This window comes from Leucopleurus acutus, assembly GCF_964270905.1.
Source record: "Leucopleurus acutus genome assembly, chromosome: 2".
In the NCBI taxonomy this organism is placed as follows: Eukaryota; Metazoa; Chordata; class Mammalia; order Artiodactyla; family Delphinidae; genus Leucopleurus; species Leucopleurus acutus.
Window position 1 is genome coordinate 98,193,855 of NC_139143.1, and position 12,540 is coordinate 98,206,394.

Sequence of the window (12,540 nt, forward strand, 5' to 3'; positions counted from 1 at the left end):
GTGTTGTTCAAGTGTTAATTGAACAAGTTTTTGTGTTGATATGTTTTCATGTCTTTTGGGGTATATTAGTGGAATTGCCAGATCATATGGTAACTGTTTAACATGTGAGGAATTGCCAGTCTGTTTTCTAAAGTGTTGCACTAGAAAATGCTTTCTGATGAAGATACAGTATTGATGTACCACTCTTAAAAATAGTTTTTGATAATAAACACAAGTCAAAACATTATCAGAGTCAAGATGTCTGACATTTTCATCCCATTTCCCCCCTACTGGTTAAATCCTACTAATCTTTCAAAGCTCAGCTCGCAGGCCGCCTCTTCTAAGGAGTCTTCCCTACTTTCTCAGAATTAATAGCTCCATTCCTCCTTTCAACTGCTGTAACAATTTTATTTGTACACTTACTATATATAGGCTTTGTCACTCTGCCCTATATTGCATTTAACAATATATGTCAATATCTCCCAATAAAGTGCAGGCTCCTGGATGGTAAAAATTATATTTTATACCAATGTTTACAGTAATGATTATTGTGAAGAATATATCATTTGAGATGATGAAAAGAGCTCATGCAAAGGATGTAAGTAAGCATCATACATACTATTTTCACAAACAAACTTATCTTCAAGGTACTATACTTAATAAAAGATAAACTAGAGATAATTTTATCAATAAATGCTGACATTTGTTGATGAGCAACAAATAACATATATCTCAAGACATATAATCAGCAAAAATAATGACTTAAATAAGCAGAAACACAAGTAGGGGGAAAAAAAGAGGGACTTTCTTAAAACTGTTAAATAAAAATTAATTACCAAATAAGCCAATATGTCTATATTTTGTTAAATCATATTAGTTGGTAGAATGACTGAACGGACTCATCAATGCTCATTTTGCCCTGAATTTGCAGAAAATTCAGGGCAAAATGTCTCTAAATTGAGAAGTTAAAAAAAAAAGAAAACTTTCAGGACTTCCTTGGTGGCACAGTGGTTAAGAATCCACCTGCCAATGCAGGGAACACGGGCTCGAGCCCTGGTCCGGGAAGATCCCACATGCTGCGGAGCAACTAAGCCCGTGCACCACAACTACTGAGCCTGCGCTCTAGAGCCCGCAAGCCACAACTACTGAGCCCCCATGCCACAATTACTGAAGCCTGTGTGCCTAGAGCTCATGCTCCGCAACAAGAGAAGCCACAGCAATGAGAAGCCCTCGCACTGCAATGAAGAGTAGCCCCTGCTCACCGCAACTAGGGAAAGCCTGCGCACAGCAATGAGGACCCAATGCAGCCAAAAATAAAATAAATTAATTTTTTAAAAAAGAGAGATAAAACTTTCTTTTTAATACTAATTCACTTTACTTGAATATATTAACATGTAAATAGTTGGCTTGGCCTAATAAAAATTGGGGGAAGAGTGTAAGATATTTATTCATTTTTAATAATTGTGGAAAAATATAACAAAATTTACTATCTTAGCCATTTTCAAGTGCACAGTTCAACAGCTTCAAGTACATTCATATTGTTGTGCACCAAATCTCCAAGAACCCCTTTCACATTGTAACACTGAAACTCTGTACCCACTGAACAACAACTCCCCAGTGCTCCCTCCCCTCAGCCCCTGGCAACCATCATTTTACTTTCTATCTCTGTGAATTTGACCACTCTAGGTAGCACATATAAGTGGAATCACACAGTGAATGGTAGGTGAATGGATAAAGTATGGTACATCCAGATAAGAGAATATTATTCAGTGTGAAAAAGAAACGAGCTATCAAGCCATGAAGACATGGGAGAAATCTAAACGTATATTACTAAGTGACACTAAATTATTTTATATCCATATTAGAAATCTTAAGCCATTCAGTTGTATGTATACTTTTCACCCCTGTAATCCACAGGAAAAGACCATAGTGCAAGTCCTGGTCACCTATTCTCCCTAAATCCCCAGACTGCTCTTTCCTACAGTTCTTTTCTTCCTTACCCTGATTCATTCTTCTGTTGCTGCTCTCTTTCCCAACTCATTCTACCACACCACCTGAAACCCTGGTTCCAGGGTTGAACAAACTCTACATTCTCAACCTCTTCACCTAACAGTCTACTCACTGCCTAAGTGAAACCTGGCTAGCTCGTGAGCACACTACTTGTGTTGAAGCTGTATAGGGGGTAGTGTTCTCCACTCCCATCTTCCACTGGAGGCAGCAATAGCATTTTCCAAACTCCTCAGTGCCACTTACAGGCTGTTACCTCTTTTCCTTTCAGCTTGAGGCACATGACATATGGCTATGTCACACTCTTCTTCTCCTAGTTAATGTCACACAGAAGTACCTTTCCCTCTCTCTCTCTCTCTTCACTCCAACACCTGCAATCATACTGGCTATTTTAACACTGTGCAAATAACCTAACACCCTAGACCCAGAGTTCTTTGCCCTATGCCTAGCCTCATACCATTTCAGTAACACCTATACCCTGGACCTTGCCTACTCTCTAGACTTTCTCTAGAGAAAGATGCAGGAACATGCATGTTGCCATCACAAAAATTCATGTTCTAAATTTCAGTTAGGCCTTATCTTTGGTCAGCTGCTTCTCTCATTCCCTATAGAAGCTTTTCTGATTTTTTATCATTATCCTCATATCCCTCACTTCATCTTTTTTGGCTCCTACTGAGAAAGCTAAGGTCATCAGATGAGAATTCTCTTAAATTCCAGCCCTACCTAAGCTAACCTACTAACTTTGCATAAGTCACTCCTTTGCTCTTGGTTCCCTAGATGCTTGAGTATCCAAGCAAGCCCAGACTCCGTGAAATGACCACTCTCTCCTGCTCTTTATGTGGCAGCAGTAATACACCACTCTACTCACAGTACTTCCAGCACACACCATGCCGCTGTTCCTTGCCGCTGTGTGTACTGTTCCTTCTACTGTTCCATCTCCTTCTCCAGCTAGACTTTTTTCGAAACCTTGCTAAAAAATTATCTTCCATGACACTTCCCCTGATCCACCCCCTCCAAAAAAGAAAAAAAAAAAAAACCGTTAAACACTTCTTCCTACCTTTTCTTGTATTTCTACTACTGTAAATTTTACACTGCATGGAAAATTTTTATAGGTAATTAAAAGAACAAATTTGGGTGAAATGAATGGTAGAAACAAGAAGTACAGGAATTGAGTAAGAGGTGAAATCATAGTAGGGATGATGAAAAAAGATTTCGTTCACTCAACAAACAATGAATATTTATTGAGGACATAGTATATGAAGTAAGTGTTGGAGGAAAGCAGTGGGTGGATTGTAGGCTGGGACAGATGTGGGCATAAAGCTGATGAGACATTTGCTCTAGATCTTGAAGAATGCTTGGAATTTCAATCAACTAAAAGAATGGTAAAGAAGAGGTGGAAATAGGAGAGAGTACCAAGGAGACAGAAATGCACACATATTTGGCTAATATAAACTGACCGGTCTTGGCTAAAATGGGAGGTTTAGAAAGAGCAGTATTAGGAAATAAAATTGAAAGCTTAATCATAGAAAACCTAGAGTTAGCAAGGGCCTTAAGAATCACCTAGGTCACCCATCCTTCTAATGAAGGATAACATTCCTGACAAATGGACAAGGTAGCCAATTCACTAACTACCGTCTTCTTTTAAATGTTACAGATTATCTTTTCTGTTATTATATTGAATAGAAACATGCCATCTTTAACATTTCCCCACTGGTCCTGTTCTCTCCTCTGATGTACCCAGCATAAGTCTATTCCCTCTTTATGGGACAGTCTTTCAAATATCTTTCATTTAATCGACGTGTGATCTTGAACAAATTGTGTTGCTTTTCTGCAGATCAACTTTCTCTTCTCTAAAAGAGAGGAGTGGCAGAGGCTAACTGTCCTCTGATAACGGTCTTCCCCTTCTCTTTATTGTAACTGACTCTTTTGCTGGGCACATGGACACCCAGCAAAGACGGCATTTCTTATCCTTCCTTGGGGCTGGATGTGTCCTCGTGCTCAAGTTCTGGTCAACAGGCTGTGAGCAAAAAGGATCTCCCATTCCCCTTTCCTCCTTCCCAGTGGCTGGAATTCGGACGCGGGGTGAGCCAACTTAGTCCCCGGGGATGAGAACAATATCTGGTTGGGTATAACAGAGCAACCAGATAAAGAGTCAGGGCCCCTGATAACCTGATGGGTCAGAGCCACCACATCAGCCTGGGCTTTTTATATGTGAGAGAAATAAATTTCTACCTAGTTTAAGCCACTTGTTATTTTTCAAATATGTGTTACAGAACTTGATCTATATCTTAACCCAACAGGAGGTAACACATCTATAAAAAGGATTTTGTAATACATAAAATTAGGAATGTAAAATATACATGTACACATGCTCAATTTTTAGTATTTGAACACCATCATCTTCCCTTGAGACTCACCCCAGTCTCCTGTTATGAACACAGTTCGGGATTCCTCAGAATCTTACTTGATCTTACTGGATCTCTACTTGATAATATCCCTCAAAGGCTGACACCCCAAATTGAACATTAATTCTTTATAAGCTGTGTACATAGGACAGCATATACTTCCCCATATGACTTCCCCATGTATTTAATTTGGGAATCTCTGTGTATTTGTCATTCTTAGCAAAGCTACAACAGATCCTTTCTCCAAATATCTGCATTCTTTCAATAAATATTTATAAACTGCCTAGTGTGCAAGGCTTAGACATACAATAGTGACTATTAACTTACTAGTGGAAAATGGCATTAATAACAGTTTTATAAGGTACAACAATCCAGTAATGAAACAATTTTGAGGACTTACAACTGGAAAGTCACACCTTGAAAAAAACAGTACGTGCATGAGTACTATGTTTCTCATCTTTCATATACAATAACTTTGGACAAATCTAAAGGGGCCAGGTCTAGTGACTTGTTTAGTGGTGTCACACACTGGAACCAGCTTTCTGAGACTAGCATTCAGAAAAAGTCATACTATATATATTTATCTACTGTTTTGTTAAAACATAAGAATGAGAAAACATGTAACATAAAATTCGAGAGGCAACAGAGTGTTGTGATTAAGAGCATACCCTGGAGCCAGACTGCCTCCCTCCCCTGCCACTTACTAGCTGTGTTAACTTTCAGCACCTCTTTGGGCTTGTTTCCTCAGGTATAAAATGCGAGTAATAGCAGTAGTAATAATAGTGATAATGTAGTAATAGTACCTTCCTCCTAGGATTATTTTGAGGCTGTAAAGGCTCAGAAAAGTTCCTGACACATGGGCAAAATGCTAGCTACTTTTGAAAAAGTACTAGCTCAATTAAGCGTCAGCTACCATTTTTATAGCTATTATAATAATGTGAATAGATGACCTCATTTCTGGTCAGGGTATAAATAATTTTGTGCCATATGGTCAAACAGCATTATTGTTTGTATTTGTTACTTATTATTAATTTTTTCATCTTAAAAAAGTCAATTTAATGTATCAAAGGGCAAGTTAATAATATACATATATCAAAAGTCTTAAAACTGCCCTTTGACTCAATAATTCCATTTCTAAGTGCGAATCCTAAAAAAATAACAATGATGTGCACATCTTTAAGGATGCTCAATTTAGTGTGTTTATAAAAATGTTAATAAAAAAGAAAGCAAAGAAGACTATTTCAAAAGGGGCTTTGTCCAGCAAACCATGGAAATCCATACAATGGAATGGTATGCATCTATTAAAAATAAGTCTGTAATTGAATACTTAATGATATGGGAAGATATATTAAATGAAAAAAAATATAAGTATAGTATGATCCCACTTTGGTTTTTTAAAAAAAAGTATGTGATAAGTGTGTGTGGAGGGTATGTGTGTATATATATGTGTGTGTACGGATCAATAAAGTCTCCAAGGTTATACATCAAAATAATAAGTGATTATCTCTAGCTGGTTCATTTATATGCAATTTCTGTTCTTTTTGCTTTTCTATTTTGTAAGTTTTCCACATGAATATGTGTTATTTTTGAAATAAGGAAAAAAGTTACTAAAAAGAAGTACACAATGTGCAGTGAATTAAAATCTTGAAAACATGAAGATACTCTGGCCAAAGAGAAAAAAACGCCTTCAACTTGTTTACAAAGTAAAAGATCCAACACAGATATGCTCATAAACTTCCCAGACACTCCCTGAATTCACATGTGGTTTTCTCCCACAAGCTCATGTGAAACTTAGAGAAGTATTTAGCTATGAGCACAAAAAAAGATGAAAAAAATAAAGCAAACTTGGAAATCCTAAAAAAATACAGGAAAATTTTCTCATTATATTTCTTTATTAAAGCAGACCAGAAATTATTTAACTTGTTCTGATAGTCTTAGTAAACCTCTAAAGTGATGTGACTGCTTTTACAAAGGAAGAGTGCTCTGAAAAGATTTTAATGTAACATTCTGTCTTTTTGAAAGGTCTTCAAAAATATTTTATTAGGCAATAATTTGGCTTCAGTTTATTAGATTATTATAATCATACAATGTATTTTCTGAGTGTTTTATTAACTATCATATGTAAAAATCTTACCTTTTTAATAACATGTATTACATATAAATACCTTTTTTTAACATCTTTACTGAAGTATAACTACTTTACATCGCTGTGTTAGTTTCTGCTGTATAACAAAGTGAATCAGCTATATGTATACATATATTCCCATATCCCCTCCCTCTTGCGTCTCCCTCCCACTCTTGCTATCCCATCGCTCTAGGTGGTCACAAAGCACCAAGCTGGTCTCCCTGTGCTATTCGGTTGCTTCCCACTAGCTATTTTACATTTGGTAGCGTATATATGTCAATGCCACCCTCTCCCTTGGTCCCAGCTTACACTTCCCCCTCCCCGTGTCCTCAAATCCATTCTCTACGTCTGCGTCTTTATTCCTGTCCTGCCCCTAAGTTCTTCAGAACCTTTTTTTTTTAGATTCCATATATATGTGTTAGCATACGGTATACAAATAAGTACCTTTTAAGTCTTTTTTTTTTTATTCTAACATCTTCACTGGATACACCTTCCCAGGAGAAACTGGATCCTTCTAAGATTAATTTTCATTAATAATCTTTAAAAGGGCAAAACGGTGTAAGGAAATTTTAGATGAAAAATCCAGTATGCAGGCTTACTTACAATAGACCAGAGCTAAGAAATCCACAGTAAATATGTCTCCAACTGCTTATCAGGCTGTCACTAAGTGTAGTATGTTAAACATATAACTGACCTCCTCATATCTCCCCAACGATATGTATATTCCCCTTGCAAAATAAAACAAAGATTCTTCCTGACTTCTTTACTCTGTCATGTCATCAAGGCATCTGTCATAGCATTTTCATTTCATCACTTACTTCCATGAGAAGCCTCCAAGTTCAGGTTCTTATTCACTTCTGCATGGGTTATTTTAATAGACTCCTAATTTGTCTCCTCATTTCTAATCTATCCCCATTTGAATCCAAAGAGCATCAGCCCACCAGCCAGCTTAAACATCACTTTAATTACATTACAACCTAGTGCAAGAATCTTAGATTGACTTTTTTTTTAACATCTTTATTGGAGTAATTAGATTGACTTTTATCCTATAAGCAGTGGAAAGTAAATTCTTTATAATTGCATTCAATGTCTCTATCTTCTGCTAGAAGTTTAACGTGAACTCTCTCAGTAGTCAGGCTGATCTATCACCAACTGCTATTGCCAACTTGCTCAATCAGTCCTCCCACCCACACTTCCCTGTCGACGCCACTTCATCCTTCCAGCATGCACAACTGAAAAGATGATGTGGTTTTCAGTAACCTTTACAGCTGTAAACAAACTCTTAACCTTCAGAATTTCAACAACACTCACATTGTGTGACCCACTGATTAGGCACTAAATCATACTGTCTCCTATCACCAAGCAATTATCCATGTATGATCTAATTTCATTAAGTAGAGGTAATTGCCTTATAGGCCTTTATATTTGTTGTACTTATATTTGTTGCCCTTGACAGGCAGCTAGAAACTTGGTAAATGCTCAATTAATATTTGGTAAACAATGAATGATCTTCATCTTTAGTTTTCACACAAAACAAAATATATTTAAATATATTTATTATTTGCTATGTACCTCCAAGGCTTTTCTTTAACAAAATGAATTATTCTTTTACGTAGGTTCATGCATCAGGGGTCCCCACAACCACCCCCAGGTTCAGTGATCCATTAGGAGGACTCACAGGACTCAGCATATAGTCATACCCATGTCTAAGATATATCGTACATGTACTACAGCAAAATGATACAAGGCAGAATCAGCAAAGGAGAAAGGGGCACAGAACAAAGTCCTCAGAAACCAAGTGCAAGCTTCCAAGAGTTCTTTCTCAGTGGAGTCATCCAGAACACAATTTCTCCAACATCAAATTGTGACAACACATGTGTCTACCAAGGAAACTCATTAGAAATGCAGTACCTAAGGGTACCCTCCCCCCACATAGGCAACTCTGGGCTGGTCACGTAGGCACCCTCTGCCTAGAACAGGCCAAAATTCCAGACTCCCAGAAAGTATTCAGCACAAATCACACTGTAGTCTAGGCACAATGAGCCACTCCAAATTTGATTCACTGTAGGCAACTGCTGAACATTCAGGTTCCCAGATGCCAGCAAAAACACTGTAAACAGGCCTTTCTCAGGAAAGCAGTCTTGGGCCTGCTAAGTTAACCCTTTTCTGTGTAGTTCATTGCATATTTTTATGGGAGAAATTTTAAGTGTTAACTATATTTGATTTTTGAGAGGTACAGGTGATTTTTTAAAAAATTAAAATCTAGCATTTATTTAGAGATGCACTGCCTAGACTGGTACCCAAGAATGAAAAGTTATAACAATTTTTTTTTAACACTTAAAACTTAAATGCCTTTAAAAAATTTTTTTTATTGGGGTATAATTGCTTTATTTTTTTAGTTTTTTAAAGATTTAATTTTATTTATTCTTGGCTGTGTTGGGTCTTCGTTGCTGCACGCGGGCTTTCTCTAGTTGCGGTGAGCGGGGGCTACTCTTTGTTGAGGTGCATGGGCTTCTCACTGCGGTGGCTTCTCTTGTTGCGGAGCACAGGCTCTAGGTATGTGGGCTTCAGTAGTTGCAGCACGCAGGCTCAGTAGTTGTGGCTCGTGGGCTCTAGAGTGCAGGCTCAGTTGTTGTGGCCCACGGGCTTAGTTGCTCCGCAGCATGTGGGATATTCCTGGACCAGGGATAGAACCTGTGTCCCCTGCAATGGTAGGTGGATTCTTATCCATTGTGCCACTGGGGAAGTCCCAGAATAGTTTCTTTACAAAGTTGTGTTAGTTTCTGTACAGCGAAGTGAATCAGCTATATGTATACATATATCCCCTCGCTTTTGGATTTCCTTCCCATTTAGGTCACCACAGAGCACTAAGTAGAGTTCCCTGGGTTATACAGTTAGGTTCTCAAGTTATCTATTTTATACATATTAGTGTATATATGTCAATCCCAATCTCTCAATTCATCCCACCTCCCCTTTCCCCCCTTGGTGTCCATACGTTTGTTCTCTATGTTTCTGCCTTAAGTTATGCAATTTTTAAATAATTCACATCCTTAAGTATTTCTGGTTTTCTTTCTTTTTTCTTCTAAAATGAGGTAGCTTTTTGAAATCAATATTTGCATAGTTGCCAGGAGAAAAAAATTAAGTATAACATGTAAAGGAAACAAACCCTTTCAGACAAGCTCCTTGTCTTCTTTTTAAATGTCAGTTGGTGCCAGAGCACTGTGGTAGCTGTTTTAGGTGCATCGTCTTACTAAATCCTCACAACACCCCCATAAGCGAGTGATGGTTTCTATTTTATAGATGGAAGCTTGGAGAGGCTAAGTAACCAACCCAGGTTTGCCATTGTGGAGCCAGGATTTAGGTTCAGATCCACCTCATTCCAAAATCTTGGTCTTAGCTTTACACCAACTACCTGTACCTAACAAGGAACACGCTCCTTCTTATGAATCACTTCCCTCCAAACTATATGGGTGTTGTTTGGTTGGTTATACAGAGCACTACTCTTAACCTAACTGACTTTGATTAAAGTCACAGTTTAGTTGGAAGAAAAAGGGGTAAATTTAATACAGGATACTCTGCTTTTTCCTTTCCAATCTTGCAAATTCCAAATCAAATTACACCCCTTGCTTGTTAAAACCATTGGGAAACTCCATCTTCAGCACAACACACAATTTCCTCCTTTACATGGCATCAATCTGCTTGAAATTAGAGAGACCTGTATTATAATTTTGGCTTTTCACCTACCAGATGTGGGGACCTTGGGAAAGTTAGTTATGCTGAATCTCAGTTTATTCATCTACAAAATGGGGATCCCTACCTCATAGGCTTGCTGTGAGAATTAAATATGATATTTAAAAGGTTTAGCCTATACCTAATTGCTGAATAAATGACTGTCTGCAATACCAGAATAACTGATTTACAAGCAAGCCAAACCAATAACCTGAGGGAGAAAGGAGGGAGCAGGGAAGTACCCTGACCACCAGGTGTCACCACTGGCCCAGAAGAGCTGGTCTAACTGCCAGAGTGGTGGGTGGGACTTTGCCACAGAACGGGGCAAGACTCTCATTTGCACCTACAGAACATTCAAGAATTGGCTTTGGACTTCAGCACCTTAAGAGCTGGTACAATATTTGCTCAACCATTCTGAGTTACAGTGTTCTCTTACCAATGTGTTAAAAATGACTGTGTAGATGTGTCATCATAGTTTAATCTAAAAAACTACGCTCAGCTGATTTTTTTTTTTTTTAATTCTGAGAATCAGTATTGCTTCATACGTCCTTTGCTTTGGCCAACTAGACATTTACATTTTTTGGCTTTCATAGGCTTCAATATTGCCACTGCGGACAATTTTCTGGTCCCAATTCCTTTACATTATTAAAAGGAGTGACAGATAAAAGTAAAGCAGAATATTTTTTAGGGTAAAAATGAAGTCCATGAACAGCACATCTAAGCAAAATAAGCATTAACTATGAGGCTTATTCCTTGATCTCAGGAACTTAAAAGTTCATTTTTAAAAATTCCGCAAATTTTCTCTTTTCTTAAGGAACATTTACCCTAGGAGAGATCTGTCAACCTACAAATATCCCTGAAATGACTCAAGGAACACTACCACTCCTGACTTGATTCTGTAACCTGCCAACGACACTCCCTGGGAGTGCCCAGGGGCTCATTTCAAAATGAGAGCAGGGCATTGGCTCTCCTTCTGGTTCTAATTCCTCCCCACTGAGAGCCATTAGCGGTCGCCTCAAGACGGGCAATTCAGTGCGTGTTAGCGCGTAACTGGACACGCAGCTCTGAGATGAGGCACAAACTGTTGTCCTGTCTGTGCCAGGGAACACTTGACTCAAGCTTGACCAGGCCTACCCCGGCCTCATCCCGGACTCCAGCGCCCCCCAGTAACCAACACGGAGAAGAAGAAAGGCTAAAAGCACAGGCTTCGGTTTAGAGCGGGCGCTCTTGGAACTCGAGCAGTTTGGGTTATTTTTGTTTTAACAACAGCTCAAGTTCCACTTTGCATCTCACAAATATGGAAAGGTCTAAAGAGAAACCAGAAGCATCCTCTCCCTTCTGACCATCGCTCCCATTCCAAGAGAATTTAGGAGGGAAGAACAGATACCAGGAACCATCTGGAATCACGAGCACAGGTGGCTTACCCCAGCCGAGAACCCATTTGCAAAGCACTTTCGCAGATCGATACATTCCCGACAGATCTCAGACGGGTCCCTAGAGAAAGAAGAGCTCACGAGGCTGGCCGCCCTCCTGGAGCAAATGGGCCACGGAAAGAGATGCTGCCCATCCAACAAGCCCCTGCGGGGCAGGCGAGGGCGCAGCTGCTCGGGAGCAGCGGCCGGCGCGTTACCTGGGGGACTCGGCGGTGAAGCTGCCGCCGTCCAGCAGCCGCATCTTGCAGAAGAGGACCCCGTTGACGAAGGGCACCGAGGAGAGCTCCTCGAGCTCGAAGTCCACCTTAAACTTAAACTTCTTCTTCTTCATCATCATGAGAGCCAGACGCCGGCGAGCGGGGTGCGGGGGCGGCCCCAAGGGGCGCGCGGGCCGGCGCCGCCGCTTCAACTCGGCCGAGCCGCGGGCCCGCCCAGCCCCATGGCCGGGGCTGCGAGCTGCGCGTGGAGACGCTGCCGGGGCCGGTGCCGCCGCCGCCGCCGCCTCTAGCGGCAGCCCCGGCCGCAGCGAGGCGGCCGTTGCGCGGGCCCCGCCCACCCACGGGGAGCGGTCGTGCTGCAGCTCGTCTGAGCGGTGGGCGCCCTTTCGGTGTGCAGCTTGCAGCCGGCGCCGCCGCCCGTCTGGGAGGAGGGGAGGCGAAGCTCCGAGAACCGCCGCTGCCGCTGCCGCCGCCTCCTCAGCGCCTCGGGGTCGGAGGCGCCCCTAGCGGCAGCGTCCAGCAGCGCACTGCCGGGCGGAAGAGGGAGGGCTGGCGTGGAGGTTCTGGGCGTTAGAGCGTCACCCCTCTCTGGGGTTAAAAAAAGACAAATCCTACCAAAAACGAACTTCCTTCTACAGCTTCCT

General features: G+C 40.5%; 1 protein-coding gene across 1 annotated transcript in view; it reads right to left on the reverse strand.

The window, feature by feature from the left end:
- The window catches only part of EEIG2 (EEIG family member 2), a 104,663-nt gene extending 92,621 nt beyond the window's left edge, over nucleotides 1–12,042 (reverse strand). The window contains exon 1 of the mRNA XM_082834345.1: nucleotides 11,876–12,042. Coding sequence (XP_082690471.1) covers nucleotides 11,876–12,015 — 140 coding nt within the window. The 5' untranslated portion in view covers nucleotides 12,016–12,042. The remainder of the gene's footprint in view (nucleotides 1–11,875) is intronic.
- Nucleotides 12,043–12,540: the final 498 nt, after the last annotated feature.